Below are 16,696 nucleotides of genomic sequence, written 5' to 3' on the forward strand. Positions count from 1 at the left end.
TGTTTTGAGAACCCAGGACTCTTTAAAGGGGTGGCCTCTTTTAGCCGGAGGACTTGAGACACTTTTAAAGGGGAGGTCTGCGTTTCGGGGCGAGCTTTCGGTCCCTTTTAAAGGGGTGGCCCTTCCTCTTCTTCGGGGAGACTAGTCTCGACCCCTGGCCGGGGGCGGCCACCGCATTCGCCCAGACACCGTCGGGTCGTCTTAAAGGGGCCAGGGACTGGACTACTTGGGTTTCGTTTTAAAGGGACGGCCGCCCGGTTTTCGCCGTCTTGGCCCTGCCGGCCCCACTGGGGGGGGGACCCTCGGGCTTGTCGCCCCGGGGGCGGTGCCGGCTCCCCAGGCTTTGGCCTTGGGGCAAGCTCAGGGCCAGCAGATCCTGCTTTAAAGAGGAAGCCGTGGCCCTCTCGTCCCTGTGCAGCCGCCAACGCCGCGCCTGCGACCCCGGGCCTGCGGACAGGCCACTTCGGGCCCGGCCGCCTCCGGATGCGGCACTGAGGGCGGTCGCCATGGAGACGGCCGCGGCTCCCGGCCCAGGCTGGGCCGCTGAGGGAGAGCGGCGGCGGCGGCGTTGCTCGCGCCGAGACAGAGACCGGGAGCAGCGGCGCCGCCGAGGTCCTGGCGGTGACGCGCCCCGGGCCCTGTTGGCCGCCCCGCGCGGCTCCTCGTCCTCGTCATCGCCGCCGCCGCCCGCCAGGCCCTGGTCGTCAGCTTCGTCTGGAGAGCGGCCCGGTGGCCCGAGACGGCGGCGACCCCGTCCCAGGCCTCGGCCACCGCGACCCCGAGCTCGAAAGCGCCCTGCCGGCTCCGGCAGTCGCGGAGAAGAGGAGGAGGAGGAAGAGGGGGGTGCAGACGACGGGGAGGCCGAGGAGGAGCCTGAGGAGGAGGAAGAAGAGGAGGAGGACTTGATCGATGGCTTCGCCATTGCCAGCTTCGCCAGCCTGGAGGCCTTGCAGGTGGGGCCTAATAGGCTGGGGACCTTTGGGGGCTTCACCGAGGCAGAGAGAAGGGTACGGTGCTTGGAGTGGGTGGAGTTGAGGGGGGAATGCTGGCACCCCAAACCAGAGCAACCGGCTCCTCTGGCCAGGCCTCTGCCCCGCCCTGGGGTGGGAGGAGGTAGAGCTTGTCTCCAGGGACCAACCAGGTTACCTGGCCTGAGAGCCACTTTGGTAGCCTGGTCACCCCTAGAGAGTTTGGGAGCTTTCCTTTCTCCATCTACTTTAGTCCCACCTCCTTCTCCACAGAAGGATGCCTCTCTTCAGCCCCCAGAGCGACTAGAACATCGGCTAAAGCATTCTGGGAAGCGGAAGAGGGGGGGCTCCAGTGGGGCCACCGGGGAGCCAGGAGACAGCTCTGATCGGGAGCCTGGCCGGCCCTCTGGAGATCGTGCCCGAAAATGGCCCAATAAGCGGAGAAGGAAAGAGGTGAGTTTGTCCTAGATCCCTGCCCTTTGAAACTCTGGGCAGAGTATTCTTCAGTAGACCCATTTTCCATCAACAATGCTGCTACCGGTTATATACAGTGATCTTAGTCTCCAAGGACAAAGAAGAAAGTAGAGCAAATTTGAGCTCCTACACCCTCATCCAAGTCTGACAAAGACATGTCCTCAGTCAGACTTGCCTGCTTCTGGCTGGCATTAAGTCTGTCTCAAATATGTTGATAATTCAGTGGTGTATCAAAGGGACTTAATTGAATCATAAATGAATTAGATATGTTTCCATCCTCCTCCTTGAGGTGGTGGCAGTCTAGCAGGAAAGAAAGAATCTACAAGCAAATAGCGATACCAAACCCGAAAAGCTACAGAAGGCAGAGGTCTGGGAGAGATGCTGTAGAAACCCACATGAGGAAGCCACTCATTCTGCCTGGGGGATGGGAGGAAGGTTGTGGTTAGGGAAAGCCCCCTAGGATATCTTAGTCAGGCCTTAAAGAACAGTCATAAGCTTTGCTAAGAGAAGAAACGGGGCAAAGTTGTTTTGGACAAAAGCACAGAGATACGAGAGTCTGGTATATTTGGAAAATGGTCAGAGCACTGGGTACAAGGGTGGGCAGTAGCAGTAGAAGCAGCTAAAAAGAGGTTGAGAGAGTAGGTCACGAAAGGGCCCTGAGTGCCTTACTGGGGAGTTTAGATATTATCCAAAGACCTCATCAGTCAGCTTCCCTTACCTCTGGACTCTGGTCTTTCTCAGGCCTCCTCACGTCACTCTCTGGAAGCTGGATATATAGTAAGTGCTCTCCACCTGTACCGGTTCCTCCCCTCGTATTCCCTCTTTGAAAATCCCCACTTGATTTTGGGCCCACTTCTCTTCCCTTTTTTGTGACACTTCTGTCTTTCCTTCTCTCCAGTGTGATGCGGAAAGCGATTTGGACGAAAGGGTGAGTGGATCTAGAGTCTGTTGGGTGGGCATGATGCAGCCTATAAAATGAACTGCAGCTTAAAGGGCTCCTAGGTGCAGCAGACAGAGACTTCTCTAGAGTGGGAAAAATGAATTAGATTGAGCCAGGATTCAATTTTTGGGAGGAGGGGCGTGGATTGAGAGTAAATGACTTCTTTTCCTTGGTTACTAGAACCAGTTCACCGAAGAATAAAAGGCCCCTGCCTTGGTGTGCCATCATTTCTAAAGCCCTTAGAAATACCAGTGATTTATGGAAATTCGGAATGGCTATGGAACCAGGCTGGTCCTCTCCTGGCTATTAGTCAGTCTTTAATAGATTAGAGTCTGAACAGAGAGAGACTGTGGTCATGACATTGAGGATACTAAGCCACTATAATCAATGTAAAAACATACATTATATTTCACCTTATTAATAAAGCTGATTTGCTTATTTTAAAATAGTAGGTCCTAGCAATTGGTGCTCTACCCCTATGACTAATTAAATTTGTACTTCCCGATGTGTGACTTATTTTAGTTTTAAAAGTTGGCCGGACAGGAATTGAGGTGAACCAGAGAGTTCTTGTCCATTTAAAGGGGGGAACCACTGTCTAGTAATAGGTCTTTGTCGCCATGTGAAACTAAGGACCCATTCTCAAGAGAAGCTGCAAGTTGAGTTTTTATGAGGAGTCTGGATTTCTAAGTATCAGCAATTAGCTTATAATTTTTTTATAACACTTGTGAACCAGACAAATAAGTTAGGTAGGCCTGTTGGCTAGCAGATATTGATATCTTTTTCTTTGATTTCTTTGCTTCTATGCTAGTTTAGTACTGCTGTGATGTAGGTCTCCTGACCTACCACATTCTTAGGCTCAGCTGCTCCACTCTTTTTCCTCGAGCCATAGGCACTCTAGAGTATAGTGTTTGATGGATTTCAACTAAGGTGCTGGAGTAGACTCACCACCACTGCCAGTTCCCAGCAGGCACAGATTGTTGGCCTTCCTGGGTAAGGGCCTGGCCTAACCAGAACCTGACCCTGTCCCTACCCTTCTTTCCCCAGGTCTCCGATGATGACCTCGACCCATCCTTTACTGTCTCAACCAGCAAAGGTTGGTTCCAAGGGCTGGGGCTGGAGACAAGGGAGGGAATTTGGGTGAGCATGGGTCTTAACTGAATGTTTGCTCTCCTGCCTTCACAGCCTCAGGCCCTCATGGCGCCTTCAATGGGAACTGTGAAGCAAAACTCTCCATAGTCCCTAAAGTGTCGGGCCTGGAGCGGAGCCAGGAACAGCCCCCAGGGCCCGATCCGCTGCTAGTGCCTTTCCCCCCGAAGGAACCACCACCTCCACCAGCCCCTCGGCCTCCTGTCTCACCCCCTGCACCCCTGCCGGCCACCCCCAGTCTGCCACCCCCACCCCAGCTGCAGCTTCGGGTCTCACCTTTCAGCCTCCGCACTTCTCCCTACAGCAGCCTGGACCTCAGCACTGGCAGGTGAGTGGTGTAGGGATTTGGTCTGGTGTGGAAAGACCTGGTCATTTTGGCACCAACCCCTGCATTCTGTGGCTGGGAGAGGGGATAGTACCTCTGGGATGTGATTTGAAAAAGGATTCTGATACAAGTTTGGAAGACACTGGGTGAAACAAATTTAAAGAGATTAACACAGAATTCATCAGAACCCTTTATACATTCATATGCAGGAGAATTCAGTTTGTGCCATTTTCCAGTATTATTTTCTGATGAAACCTTTTTGCAAGGCTCGTCTTCTAGGAATGGTGTTCTTCAGAACATACTTTGGGAAATGCTGTCATGATAATTAAGAGTGCTGGCTTTGGTGTCAGACCTGGATTCAAATTCTTGCTCTGCCACTTAATGGCTGTGTGATTTTTGAGAAGTCACGTAACCTCTCTGGGCCTCAATTTTCTCTTTTTGTAAAATGAAATAATAATAGTACCTTCATTCTAAAGCTGTTGTGAGAATTGTGAGTTAATGCAGTGTTTCCCAAAGTGTGTGCGCTCATCATTAGTGATATGTGAGATACTTTCAGATGTTGTGTGAGTACATTTTTTTCAGCTTTTACGTGCTTTAGAAAAGTATGACTAGTATCTCACCCCCTGGATTTCACATGTTGTGGTTTGGGTGAAGCTAAGTTAAAAGAAAAATGGTTACGTTAAAGAAAGAAGTAAATGGTACAGGTGGTTACATGGATGCGGCAGCATTTGGGAAGGTGGTGTGAAATGTTGGAGACTTGGATTAGCATATAAAACAAGTGACAGCACTTGGCCTACAGTAAGTGCTCATTAAAGGGTAAGAATTCTTGATACAATTATTATTGATGCTATCTCTGTTATTACTGTCATCATTGTTATTTTTTTCTTATCATTGAGAAAACTAAGGCTCAGAGAGGAGCAGTGACTTGCTCAAGGTCACCCAGGATGTTAATGGCAAGATGGGCCTAGAACTCCTAGGCCAGGCCAGCACGGTGCTGCTTCCACTGTCTTAGGGTAGGAACCCAGGTGGCCTGTTGTAATTAAGTGTCAAAGTGAATGATATGTTTTGTGCTGTGATTGAGTCAGAAAAGGGAAAGTCATGTGGTCAAAGACATCAGAGGCAGCTGTGTGGAAGATGAGACCTAGAGAGAGAAAGAGGGGGTTATCGGTTGTGGGAGGTACCTCAGTCTGAGGATGGGTTCCTTGGGTGGGGGTGGAGGTCCTGGGGGCTGGGTTCTACCACCTTCCATGTTGGAGAACCAGGGTCAAGGTATCGCCCAGGCTTCTGACCCACTCCTGTCAGAGCTGGCACCTCCCAACCCCTCACTCATTTCCCCACTTCTCTCCCCAGCTCTTCACGGCCGCCCCCCAAGGCCCCGGCCCCTCCCGTGGCTCAGCCTCCCCCCTCATCATCCTCTTCGTCCTCTTCCTCCTCATCTGCCTCCTCCTCGTCCGCGCAGCTCACCCACCGGCCCCCGACGCCCTCACTGCCCCTGCCTTTGTCCAACCACGGCTTTCCTCCCCCCGGGCTGCGGCCCCCCCTACCACCCCACCACCCCTCCTTGTTCTCCCCTGGCCCTACCCTGCCCCCACCCCCACCCCTGCTGCAGGTGCCAGGGCACCCTGGGGCCTCAGCTGCTAACGCCCTTTCTGGTGAGTTTGGGGTCCTGGCCGGGGGGTGGGGGGCCATGACCCTGGCTTGGGCCCAGTCGGCTTTGGGGCATTTGGACCTTAGCAGACTTCAGGGCTTGAGGAGGGAATGGCTCAAGACCAGAAGGGAAGGCCAGTCACCTGGGCCCAAGGAGGCTGACATGGTGGTGACAAATATTAAAGCCTTCTCCCCCTCCCCTCCCACAGAGCAGGACCTGATCGGCCAGGACCTGAACTCTCGCTACCCCGAGGTGGTGGGGACAGGGGGCTCAGCCCGGCCCCTGGCCTTCCAGTTCCACCAGCACAACCACCAGCACCAGCACACCCACCAGCACACCCACCAGCACTTCACCCCTTATCCCCCGGGCCTGCTGCCACCCCATGGCCCCCACATGGTGAGCTCCTCACTGGGCCAGTGATGAAGCTCAGAGACTTGGGGGGAGGGTCTGGCTTCCAGGGGAAGGCCCAGGGTCTCTGGCTAGCAGCTTACTCTTCCCTTCTCTTCCCTAGTTTGAGAAATACCCAGGAAAGATGGAAGGCCTTTTCCGGCATAATGTGAGTGCATGTGTGTGGTGTGTGGGCATAGATGCGTCAGTGCGTGTGACCCTAACTGTTGGGGTCCAATCTTCAGCTTCAAAAGCCAAAGCCTTGAGCCTGGGAGAGCTCCCTGGGGGGCTTTAGGGTGGAGACCAGAGGACTCATGGGCACACCAGATGTGGGCTGCACCCCCACCCCCAGTTTGGACTAGTCCCCTTCTCTCCACAGCCGTACACGGCCTTCCCTCCCGCAGTGCCCGGCCTACCTCCGGGCCTCCCGCCGGCTGTCTCCTTTGGCTCCCTGCAGGGGGCCTTCCAGCCCAAGGTGAGCTCCCAATCCAGACAATACCACCACCTCCCACCCTTTAAAACCCAGACACCTCAGGTCCACATACCTTCGTCCCATTCCCCAAACCATGCCCATCGTCCTGTCCTCCCCTTGTGGACTCAGGTTTCCCCAAAACCATACTTTCTCCCTGTCCCAGTCCCCAGCTTGGTTCTAGACCCTTTTTATGCCAGCTCTCCTGACTGATCCCTCCACTCCCCTTTCCCAGAGCACGAACCCCGAGCTGCCACCACGACTGGGGCCAGTGCCAAGCGGGCTTCCCCAAAAGGGGACACAGGTGAGGGGGGGCAAGGCAGGTTCTGTTGGAGGTGGAAGATCTGTTGAGTAGAGTAGGATTGACTTGAGAATGAGTCACTGGCTGATCCCTCCCTTTAATATATGATTGGGGGTGTTCCTGAGACTCTGATGTGAAAGAATTTAGGTAAATGACAGGATTCCCCAGGTGTGAGGAATAGGAATTTCATGATGTTACCCAAGGAATAAGATAACTAGAGCAGTGGTTTTTTTGTAGGGTTTTCAAGTTTTTTAAGTCACAAAACTTTTTTTTTTTTCAAATGACATCATGCCAGGAAGTCCTGTTCATAAAACTGTGAAAAGATAAGCTGTCCCTTTGTGAAGTGGCACAAGGAGCCCAAGCCTTCCCTCCCACTTAGAGCCCAGGACTCTGGGAACAGCGTGAAAAAACACAGGATGTATTTCCTAAAGGAAAGATTAGACCAGAGGTTTTCCAACCTCTTTTAGCCCTAATAAAGGCTATTCTCTAAAGAAAGCTTAAACAGAATCTCATATAAAGCCGTTAATAGGATAGCTTCTCCTGTTGAAAAATGTGTCCTGCCTGCCCACCAACCTACTCCCCAGTCTTCCAAGCAAAGCATCTTCTTAGAGCCTGGTTCAGGAACTTGGTGCTGGAGGGGAGAGGCCCAGAGTGGAAGAGGTGGGGGAAGGAATCTCAACACAGCAGGAAAGTATTGAGGGAGTCACACAGAGTCTCGAGATGTTTGGGGGCGGATTTGGGGGCTGTTGAGATGAGGTGCCCAGGTCAGAAACAGGTCTGAATTGCCACCAATCTCTGCTTTGCCATCCCCAGATCCCTGACCATTTCCGGCCACCTTTGAGGGTGAGTTTGGTGAGGAACTCAGGCTGCATGAGGCTGGGGGCTGGTGTCAGGGTGTTTGGCTGAGGGGGGTGGTTCTTGCTTGAAAATGAGTGAGAAGTCCAAGACATGGAGGCAGCCAGATGTGGAACAGCAGAAGGAGGAAGGACTGTAAGCCAGAGACCTGGGTTCAGATGTAACTGGCCATGGGGCCTTGGGCAAGACAGTTCATCTCTCTGAGCCTCAGTTTCCTAGGCTGTGAAATGGACCTAGTCATCTCCTCATTTGTAGGGATGATAAAATATGTTATATGGCAAGTCTGGGCCCTGGGCCAGGCCTGGAGTGGGTGACGAGTGAACATTCTTTCCTTCCCTTTCCCTTTGGTCATCCTTCTGGGGCGGCAGAAACCAGGGAAGTGGTGTGCCATGCACGTGCGCGTGGCTTACATGATCCTGAGACACCAGGAAAAGATGAAGGTACTGGGGCCGGAGGGCTGGGGAGAGCGGGCCTGCCTGAACCCTGGGGGTCTACTTTCTATAGAGCTTGGCAGAATCTTTGCCAGAAACATCCCATCCTATCCCTGGTCACTGCCTGAGCAATTCCACAATTAGCACTAGGTTCTCTGGCTACCTAGGGGGATGGTCAGAGAAGGCACCCAGTCCCCATCTTGACACCAGGCAGCCTTTGGAGGGGTTGTAAGGGTGGAAGAGCAAGAGCAGGACCAAGTCTGACTCCTCACTCACTGCCCCTCTCCCTGTCCCATGCAGGGCGACTCCCACAAGCTTGACTTTCGGAACGACCTCCTGCCCTGCCTTCCAGGGCCCTATGGGGCCCTGCCCACTGGCCAGGAGCTCTCCCATCCGGCCGCCTCCCTCTTCACTGCAACTGGTGAGTCTGGCCAGCCCTTTTGGGGCCTGAGGTTCCCCATCTATAACCCAAGGCCCACCTAGCACCCATTCAGCCTCATCAGAATCTCCCACCTCTCTGCCCCAGGTGCCGTCCACGCTGCAGCCAACCCTTTCACGGCAGCTCCCGGGGCCCACGGACCCTTTCTGAGCCCCAGCACCCACATTGGTAAGAGCCAGGGGCATGTTGGGAAACTCAGGCCTTGTCTATGACTTCCAGGAATTACCAAGCTGGGGACGGAAGTTAGACCCAAAAAGGCAGCTGAAATGGGGAGTAGACCTGATCCCACTTGCTTTGTGACCTTGGGCAAGTTACTCTACCCTCTCTGAACCTTGATTTCATCAGCTGTAAAATGAAATAGGAAAGGACAGAGTGATTGCTAATCTCTGCCAGTCCAGATATTCTCTGAAATAATAGCCAGTGGTGAGGACTAGTATGCCACCTGGGAGAAGAACATGGAGGAAGGCTCTGCAGCCCCAGGAGAGAGCATGGTCAATGGTTCTTAGCCATCTCAGGCAGGCTATTGGGGGAGATTAAACTTGAGTTTGGGTGGACAAGGAGGATTTGAGCCCGAGGGCGTAGGGAAAGGTGTTCCTGGAAGAGGAAATTGTGAGGTCCCATAGTGGAATAGGTTAGTTGTTCTGACTGGCTGTGTGACACATGCATGAAATTAGGGTCAGGCTGGGAAGGTCCCTGCATGTCAAGTGGGAGGAAGCCAGCCGAGGTCTTCGGGCAACTGACTTGCTGTAGAGCTGGTCTGGGTGGCTGGTGTGGGGGAGTATGGGGTAAAAACTTGAACTCTGGAGTCAGAGAGGCCCTGGGTTGACTGTTGGCAAGTCACTTCACCTCTCTGAGCCTGTTTCATCATCTTTAAGTGGGAATAATTCTGTCTGCCTAATGGGGTTTGTGAGGTTAAACAATATGATGCATGTCAGAGCTCAGTGCCTAGCCTGGCCCAAGGAAGTGCTCAGCACCCGGTTGTTAAGACACAGTGGCCCAGGGCTTCGGGGCCTGCTTGCTGATCTTTCTCTTCCCTGTTAGTTCTTGGTGACTTCTCAGAGTTGGCTGCCCAATGCTCTGACCATCCCCTTTTCTCCCACAGATCCCTTTGGGCGTCCCACAAGCTTCGCCTCCTTGGCTGCCCTCTCCAACGGGGCTTTTGGAGGCCTGGGAAGCCCCACTTTCAGTGAGTGCTGGGTGAGGTAGGGTGGATGAGGGGCTGTAGCAGCAGGTTAACGTGCTCAAGCAGGAGGGTGGGAGAGTGCCAGAGCGGGTCCTCCCACTCCTGGCTCCTGTCACTCTCTACTTTGCCTTCTGTCTAGACTCCGGCGCCGTCTTTGCCCAGAAAGAAAGCCCAGGGGCCCCACCAGCCTTCGCCTCCCCCCCGGACCCATGGGGTCGCCTGCACCGCAGTCCTCTGGCCTTTCCTGCCTGGGTCCGGCCCCCTGAGGCCGCCCGGACACCAGGCTCAGACAAGGAGCGGCCTGTGGAGCGGAGAGAGTCTTCTATCACCAAGGAGGAGAAAGACAGGTATGCTTCCCGAAAACTGTCCCCCCACCTTCCCCTCAACCTTTGTCTGACATCTGGAGTACCTTTATTCTCTTCCCCAACACCTGCCCCCCAGGGACCTCCCCTTCTCACGGCCCCAGCCCCGAGTATCTCCTGCTACTCCCAAGGCCCGGGCTGGTGAGGAAGGGGCCAGGCCAGCCAAGGAATCGGTGCGGGTAAAGGAAGAACGGAAAGAGGAGGCTGCTGCCGCCGCTGCTGCTGCAGCTGCTGCCGCCGCCGCTGCCGCCGCTGCTGCCGCCACTGGGCCTCAGGGCCTTCACCTGCTGTTTGAGAGGCCCCGGCCACCCCCCTTTCTGGGCCCTGGACCTCCAGAGCGCTGTGCTGGCTTCCTGGAGCCAACCTGGTTGGCAGGGCCCCCTCGCCTTGCAAGGCCACCTCGCTTCTATGAGGCGGGTGAGGAGCTGACTGGGCCAGGGGCAGTGGCTGCTGCCCGCCTCTATGGTCTAGAGCCTGCCCATCCCCTGTTATACAGCCGCTTGGCTCCTCCGCCACCACCTACGGCGGCCCCGGGAACCCCTCACCTTCTCAGCAAGACCCCACCAGGAGCCCTTTTAGGGGCACCACCTCCACTTGTGCCCGCCCCCCGGCCTAGTTCCCCACCTAGGGCCCCTGGCCCAGCCCGGGCTGACAGGTGAGGGAAGGGGAGGGGCAGGGGCAAAGCTCCATCCCCTTTCCTTTTGATAAGGTCCTAGAGCTGAGGTTTTAAGCCAGGGCTGGAGGGCGAAGGTCATGACCTCACCAGCCACCTTTGAGGTCGTGGAACCTGAGAACAGAACCCCAACCCCCATGAGATCAAGCATCAGATGAACCTTGGGGTCACTGGGAGGGCAGAGGTCATAAACCTCTAGAAAGGGGAGAGTGAGTGAGTGTGTGTGTGTGTGTGTGTGTGTGTGTACACATACATGAGAGTGGGGATCATTTCAGAGGTCATAGCTCATGATCTCCTGAGGTGCACCATAGCCCCCTCTGAGGGCCCCTAGGCCCTTGGTCTGCCTCCCCAAGGGCTCACTAAGCCAGAGGCCAAAGTGCCCCCCTCCCCTTCACCTACCACCCAAGTCCTCATGCCCTCTCAGGGCTGGGGGAGGAGGGGCTAAAGGAAGGGGGGTTCCATGTACATATTTATCTCCCCTTCCACATAGCCCCTCAGACCTTTTGTACATTTTTACAGGGGTGCCCTTCCCAATAATCCCCCTTCCTGGTTAATTAAATCCTCAGACTGGTGCTGTGTTCCTAGCCTCTGGCCTCTCTGTGTCGGGAAGGGGAGAGCTGGAAGGGGACAGGCAGGCCCATGGCTTATCCCTCAGAATATGGGGTCCAGCAGGAAGTGGACCAACAGGGGAAGGGACCTGGGTACCTAGGCTGGAAAGAAAGGCAAATGCTTCCTGCTTGGCTGACAGCCCAGGTTCTCCCCACTTGTTCCTGTTACCTCTGTGTGCCCCATCCCCAAAAGGCTCAACCTTTAAGCTTCAGAGTCTACTTCTTTCTTAGTGGCTCAGTTTCCCCACTTCATTTCCAAGTGCCCCCAGGACTCCTGGGCCCTGCTCTCTAGAGCCCTGTTCCCAGAGCCCTGCCCCAGGCTAAGGAGGGCCAGAGAAGGTCACCATGTACCACACACCAAAGAAGGGGGTCAGCTCGGAGGTGGACCACATGGGCAGCTTCTTTAGCAGCCTCAGCCTTCCCAAAGCACCAGGCGCCCCCAGGCCGGGGCCCAGCCTAGAAGGCAGGGGTCAGTTTAACAAAAACATAAATGTTGACTTTTTTCCCAGGTGGGGCTTATTCTGTAACATGACTTGCGGATATTTATATAAAAATGAGTGTTACAATGAGGTCCCTTGGCTTCTCTTTCAGTGTGTTTGGGTCACCTGGTATTGGGGATTGGGCTGAGCCCTGGGGACAAGGAGGGATGATAACTATTCATGTCCTGACAAAGGTTTTCCCCTCCCTCTCATCTGGAAGAGGTGTTCAACTTCTGGATGGATGGATTGGAGTGTTGGGCATTGGAGTTTTTCACATTTTTCTACAACCTGGGAGTACATGTTAAATAAGATTCAAACACTACAGAAAGACGACAAAACAATTTCCTACTCATCTGCCAGCCCACACAAGTCCTGCACACCCTTCCCCAGAGGTAACCACTGTCAACCATTTGATACATACTCTTTAGGTCCCTTTACTATGTGTTTCCCTTGACATATATGTACATGCATGGGTATGTTTAAAAATATTTTTCTAAAATCTGGGTGTGTTTTTTTTATACATGATCATTAACCAGAGCCCAGAAATAACAGTGCAAAGGGAAAGTGCCTCATAATCCCACCCCTCAGAGATAACAGTTGTCAGGAATATATTCCTCCAGTTCTTTTTCTAACTATATACTTAAAATATTGTAGATAAGTGAAATCTATTTTGCAACTACCTTTTTTTGGTTCTTGTTAATCCTCACCTGAGTATATTTTTCCATTGAATTTTTTAGAAAGAGTGGGAGGGAGAGAGAAAAACATCTATGTGAGAGAGACACATTGGTTGCCTTCCGCATGACTCTGACTGGGGTGGGGATCAAACCTGCAACTGAGGTACATGCCCTTGATCAGAATCAAACCCCAGACCCTTTGGTCCGTGGGTGGATGCCCTAACCGCTGAGCAAAACCAGTCAGGGCTTTTTTGCAACTACCTTTTTACATTCAACATTATTCTTTGATGTAGCCATTAAAAACAAGTGACTATTAAACTGAGCTAAGAGAGGCTAGCTCCTATTCATGCCACCCAGAACTGACTTGTTCTAAGTGTATCTACCCATCGCCTTAGGAAAAACAGCATCCAACATTCTCTGCTACCACTACACATACCCAAGACTTCTAGAGAAGACTCAAGGCTAGATTGTTCCAACAGAAATCAGAAACAGGTGACCAGGAGAACATTGGCCTTCAGACAAGGTTTCACGTGGCAGCCCCTGTTTTCAGCTTCTGAAAAATGAGTTAACACTGCTTTCCCTATGCCTGTCCCTTGAGATTGGGCATGATCTCTCCAGATTGCCACTGTCCTCTCCACTCTATTGTTTAGGAATGGGCCATTGTCCCTATTCAGTGTACTTCCCTGGTTCCTGTAAGCACTCTCAATGAAATATTTTCCAGGTAGGTGTATCCACCCTCTCCTAGATCTCTCCCATGTACCTCGGATATCCCCTAGACCTGATACTGTGCTCCCCCACCCCTCTTCCATCTCTGTGTTACCAGCACCCAAGCCAGAAACCTGACTATTAACTCACTTGATTCTCTATCTGAACTAGCCCTTATTCTTTCAACCACTATTCACTTCATCCACTCTGTCAGGAACTGAACTAGTGGCTGGGGATACAGAGCTAAACACATTTCAGCTTTCCTGGAGCTTACAAGCTACTGTGAGAAGAGCAACAAACACATACTGAGAAGAAAAAGGGAAAGGGAAAAAAATCCTAAGGGCTGCCTTCTTAGAGCCTGTCCCTGTAGCCACTATGTTCCATTGGTTCAGCTCACGTGTTTTGATCCTAATGCAGGCAACTCCCAAGGCAGAGGTCAAAGAGAAGTCTGGAAGTGACTTTCAACCTTGAGGAAAACAAAACCAAACTCAAATCATTCACCACTGAGAAGCTGTTATTTGGAAATGCATTTCTTTGCTTTAAATAAGTTCAGCAAAGTGGCGATGTTCTTAATTCTGTGCCATGGTTTATTTGTAAAATGGGTTTTTAAAAAACAACTTTATTAAGATATAATTCATTTGTATGCCATACAATTCACCCAGTCTTTTTATTTTTATTTTTTTTAAGCCAAAGAAATTTTATTTGAAAGATAGACTTCCTGCAGTGGGAAGGGGACCCAAGTGGGTTGCCCAGTCTTTTTCTTTTTTAATATGTTTGTATAGATTTTAGAGAGGAAGGGAGAGGTAGAAACATCAATGATAGGGAAACATTGATCAGCTGCCTCCTGTAGGCCCCCTACTGGGGATCAAGCCCAAAATCCTGGCATGTGTCCTGATGGGAAATAGAACCTGCAACCTCTTGGTACATGGGAAGATGCTCAGTTCACTAAGCCACACCCACTGGGCTCCACCATCTTTTCTGAATGTCTTCTTTCACTTAGCTTTATTTGTTTCAGGGTTCGTCCATGTTGTAGCCTGTATCATTGTATCAGTACTTCACTATTTTTGTTTTTGTTTTTATCCTTACTCGAGGATATATTTTCCATTGATTTTTAAAGAGAGTCGGGGTGTGTGGGGAGAAGAGAAAGAGAAACATCGATGTGAGAGAGAGACATCAATTGGTCACCTCCTGCAGGCGCCAGGGATTGAACGTGCAACCCAAGTACATGACCTTGACCGAGAATCAAACCCAGGACTCTATGATGCACAGGCCAACACTCTAACCACTGAGCAACACCAGCCAGGGCAGTAATTCATTTATTTTTATTACTAAATAATATTCCATTGTATGGATAGACCACATTGTGTTTATCCATTCTTCAGTTGATAGACACTAGCTTGTTTCTTTTGACTAATACGAATAATGCTGCTGTGAATATCCATGTACAAGTTTTTGTATGAATGCATGTTTTATATACCTTGGAGTGGAATTGCTGGGTCATATGTTTAACATTTTAGGAAACTGCCAAACTAGTTTCCAAAGTGGCTGTATTCCCTCCGGTAATGTATGAAGGGAATTTTAATGGTTTCTCTTAGCATTACTGTATGAATTCAGTAAGGTAATAAGCACAAAGTTCTGAGTACCTATCACAGAGTAAATGCTCATGGAATGATTGCTGATATTACTGGTGATGTCTTCTTCATTAGAAAGTTAAAGAAACAGCCCTGGCCGGTTTGGCTCAGCGGTTAGAGCGTCGGCCTGCGGTCCCGAGAGACCCGGGTTCGGTTCCCACTAAGGGCATGTACCTCGGTTGCAGTTTGTCCCCGGCCCTGGTTGGTCGTGCGGGTGGCAGCCACTCGATGTGTCCCTTTCACATCGATATTTCTCTCTCTCTTCCTCTCTCCCCCTCCCACTCTACCTGAACAAAAAATAGAAAAATGTCCTCAGGTGAGGATAAAAAAAAAAAAGAAAGTAAAAGAAACAGATCTTTAGAGCTCCATTAAGGAGAATGCTTACTTATAAGCAGTTTGTTGGGGTTGGGGGCATCCTTCTGTCTACAGGCATAGGAGAAGGAGGAGCCTGAACCAGTGAAAAACAGGTTTAGAGCCTTTGACATCAGACAGGCCAGAGACTGAGTTTGGCCTTCATTAACCAGCTCTGTGACTTTGGTCTAGTTGCAGCCTGTTTCCATGGTGGACAAGCAGGGAAAATGACAATCCCAGCCCACAGATTCACTGTGATGATTACATGGGAAAATGCATGTAAAGGGTGCTTAGCGTAGAATTTAGTATGCAATGAACATTCACTGAATTAGAGTTATTATTGATTGTAGTTGGAAAGATTAAAAATAATCCCCTATTTCAAAATAGGCAAATTGAAGTTCAGAGAAGTTAAATGACTTGTGGAATCAAGAGAAGAAAGGAGACATTTGGGGAGGAAGTTAAAAATAAACTTTATTATTTAGAATAGTTTTAGATTTCCAGAAAAATTACAAGGATATTACAGAGAGTTCCTGAATGCCCTACACTCAGTTTTCTCTATTAACATCTTGCATATGTTACAATTAGTGACTCAGTATTGATATATTATTATTAAATTAGGTCCATAGTTTATTTCTATTTCCTTAGTTTTTACCTAATGTCCTTTGTTCCAGGATCCTGCAAGGACACCACATTATATTTAGTCATCATGTCTCTTTAGGCTGCTCTTGACTAAGTTTTCCAGACTTTCCCTGTTTTTGATAATTTTGACAGTTTTAAGGAGTATTAGTCAAGTTTTTTTTTTTTTTTAATCCTCACCTGAGGACATTTTTCCATTTTTTGTTCAGATAGAGCGGGAGGGAGAGAGAGGAAGAGAGAGAGAGAGAGAAACATCGATGTGAAGGGACACATCGAGTGGCTGCCACCCTCACGACCAACCAGGGCCGGGGACAGACTGCAACCGAGGTACGTGCCCTTAGCGGGAACCGAACCCGGGTCTCTCTGTACCGCAGGCCGACGCTCCAACCGCTGAGCCAAACCGGCCAGGGCAAGTATTTTTTACTTGAATTTATTGGGGTGACATTGGTTTGCAAAACCATACAGGTTCAAGGGTACAACTTAATAAAACATTATCTGCACACTGTATTGTGTGCCCATCACCCCAAGAAAAGTCTCTTTCTATCCCTTGGTCAAGTATTTTATAAAATGTTTCTTAATTGGGATTTGTATGTTGTTTTTCTTAGGATCAGATGAATTATGGGTTTGGGGAGGAAGCAGAGGTGAAGTGCCATTTTCATTGCATCATATCAAGGGTGCATGCCTTCAGGATGATTTATTTATCATTGTTGATATTGACCCCAATCACTTGGCTGAGATTGTGCAGTCCCTGAGGTGGGAATGTGCTGGATGAGTTGGAGGACAACCAGGGGTCCAGTGTGGCTAGAGCAGAGTGAGAGGGATGGGAGATGAGATGGAAGAGGTAAGCAGATCAGATAGGGCCTGAAAACGTTTGTAAGGACTTTGGCTTCTACTATGTGTGAGATGCTGGCCATTGCAGTTTATTTATTTTGGCTATACTTTTTAACTTAATTAATTTATTTTTGAAGAGCTTTGGAGCAGAGGAATGACATTCCATGATTTTTTGATTTT

The 16,696-nt window shown here is 50.8% G+C and overlaps 1 protein-coding gene across 1 annotated transcript; it reads left to right on the forward strand.

Moving 5' to 3' along the window:
* Positions 1–506: 506 nt before the first annotated feature.
* FBRS (fibrosin) lies at positions 507–11,848 on the forward strand. Its single transcript, XM_036279921.1, has 18 exons — positions 507–953; positions 1,242–1,421; positions 2,184–2,219; positions 2,341–2,370; positions 3,427–3,475; positions 3,565–3,856; positions 5,204–5,505; positions 5,710–5,897; positions 6,013–6,057; positions 6,268–6,363; positions 6,593–6,661; positions 7,472–7,501; positions 7,882–7,953; positions 8,245–8,365; positions 8,471–8,551; positions 9,486–9,569; positions 9,706–9,913; positions 10,008–11,848. The coding sequence occupies exons 1-18, from the start codon at positions 507–509 to the stop codon at positions 10,585–10,587; spliced, it is 2,910 nt and encodes a 969-aa protein (XP_036135814.1). The 3' UTR covers positions 10,588–11,848.
* Positions 11,849–16,696: the final 4,848 nt, after the last annotated feature.

Source organism: Molossus molossus, unplaced genomic scaffold, assembly GCF_014108415.1.
Source record: "Molossus molossus isolate mMolMol1 unplaced genomic scaffold, mMolMol1.p scaffold_m16_p_3, whole genome shotgun sequence".
NCBI lineage: Eukaryota > Metazoa > Chordata > Mammalia > Chiroptera > Molossidae > Molossus > Molossus molossus.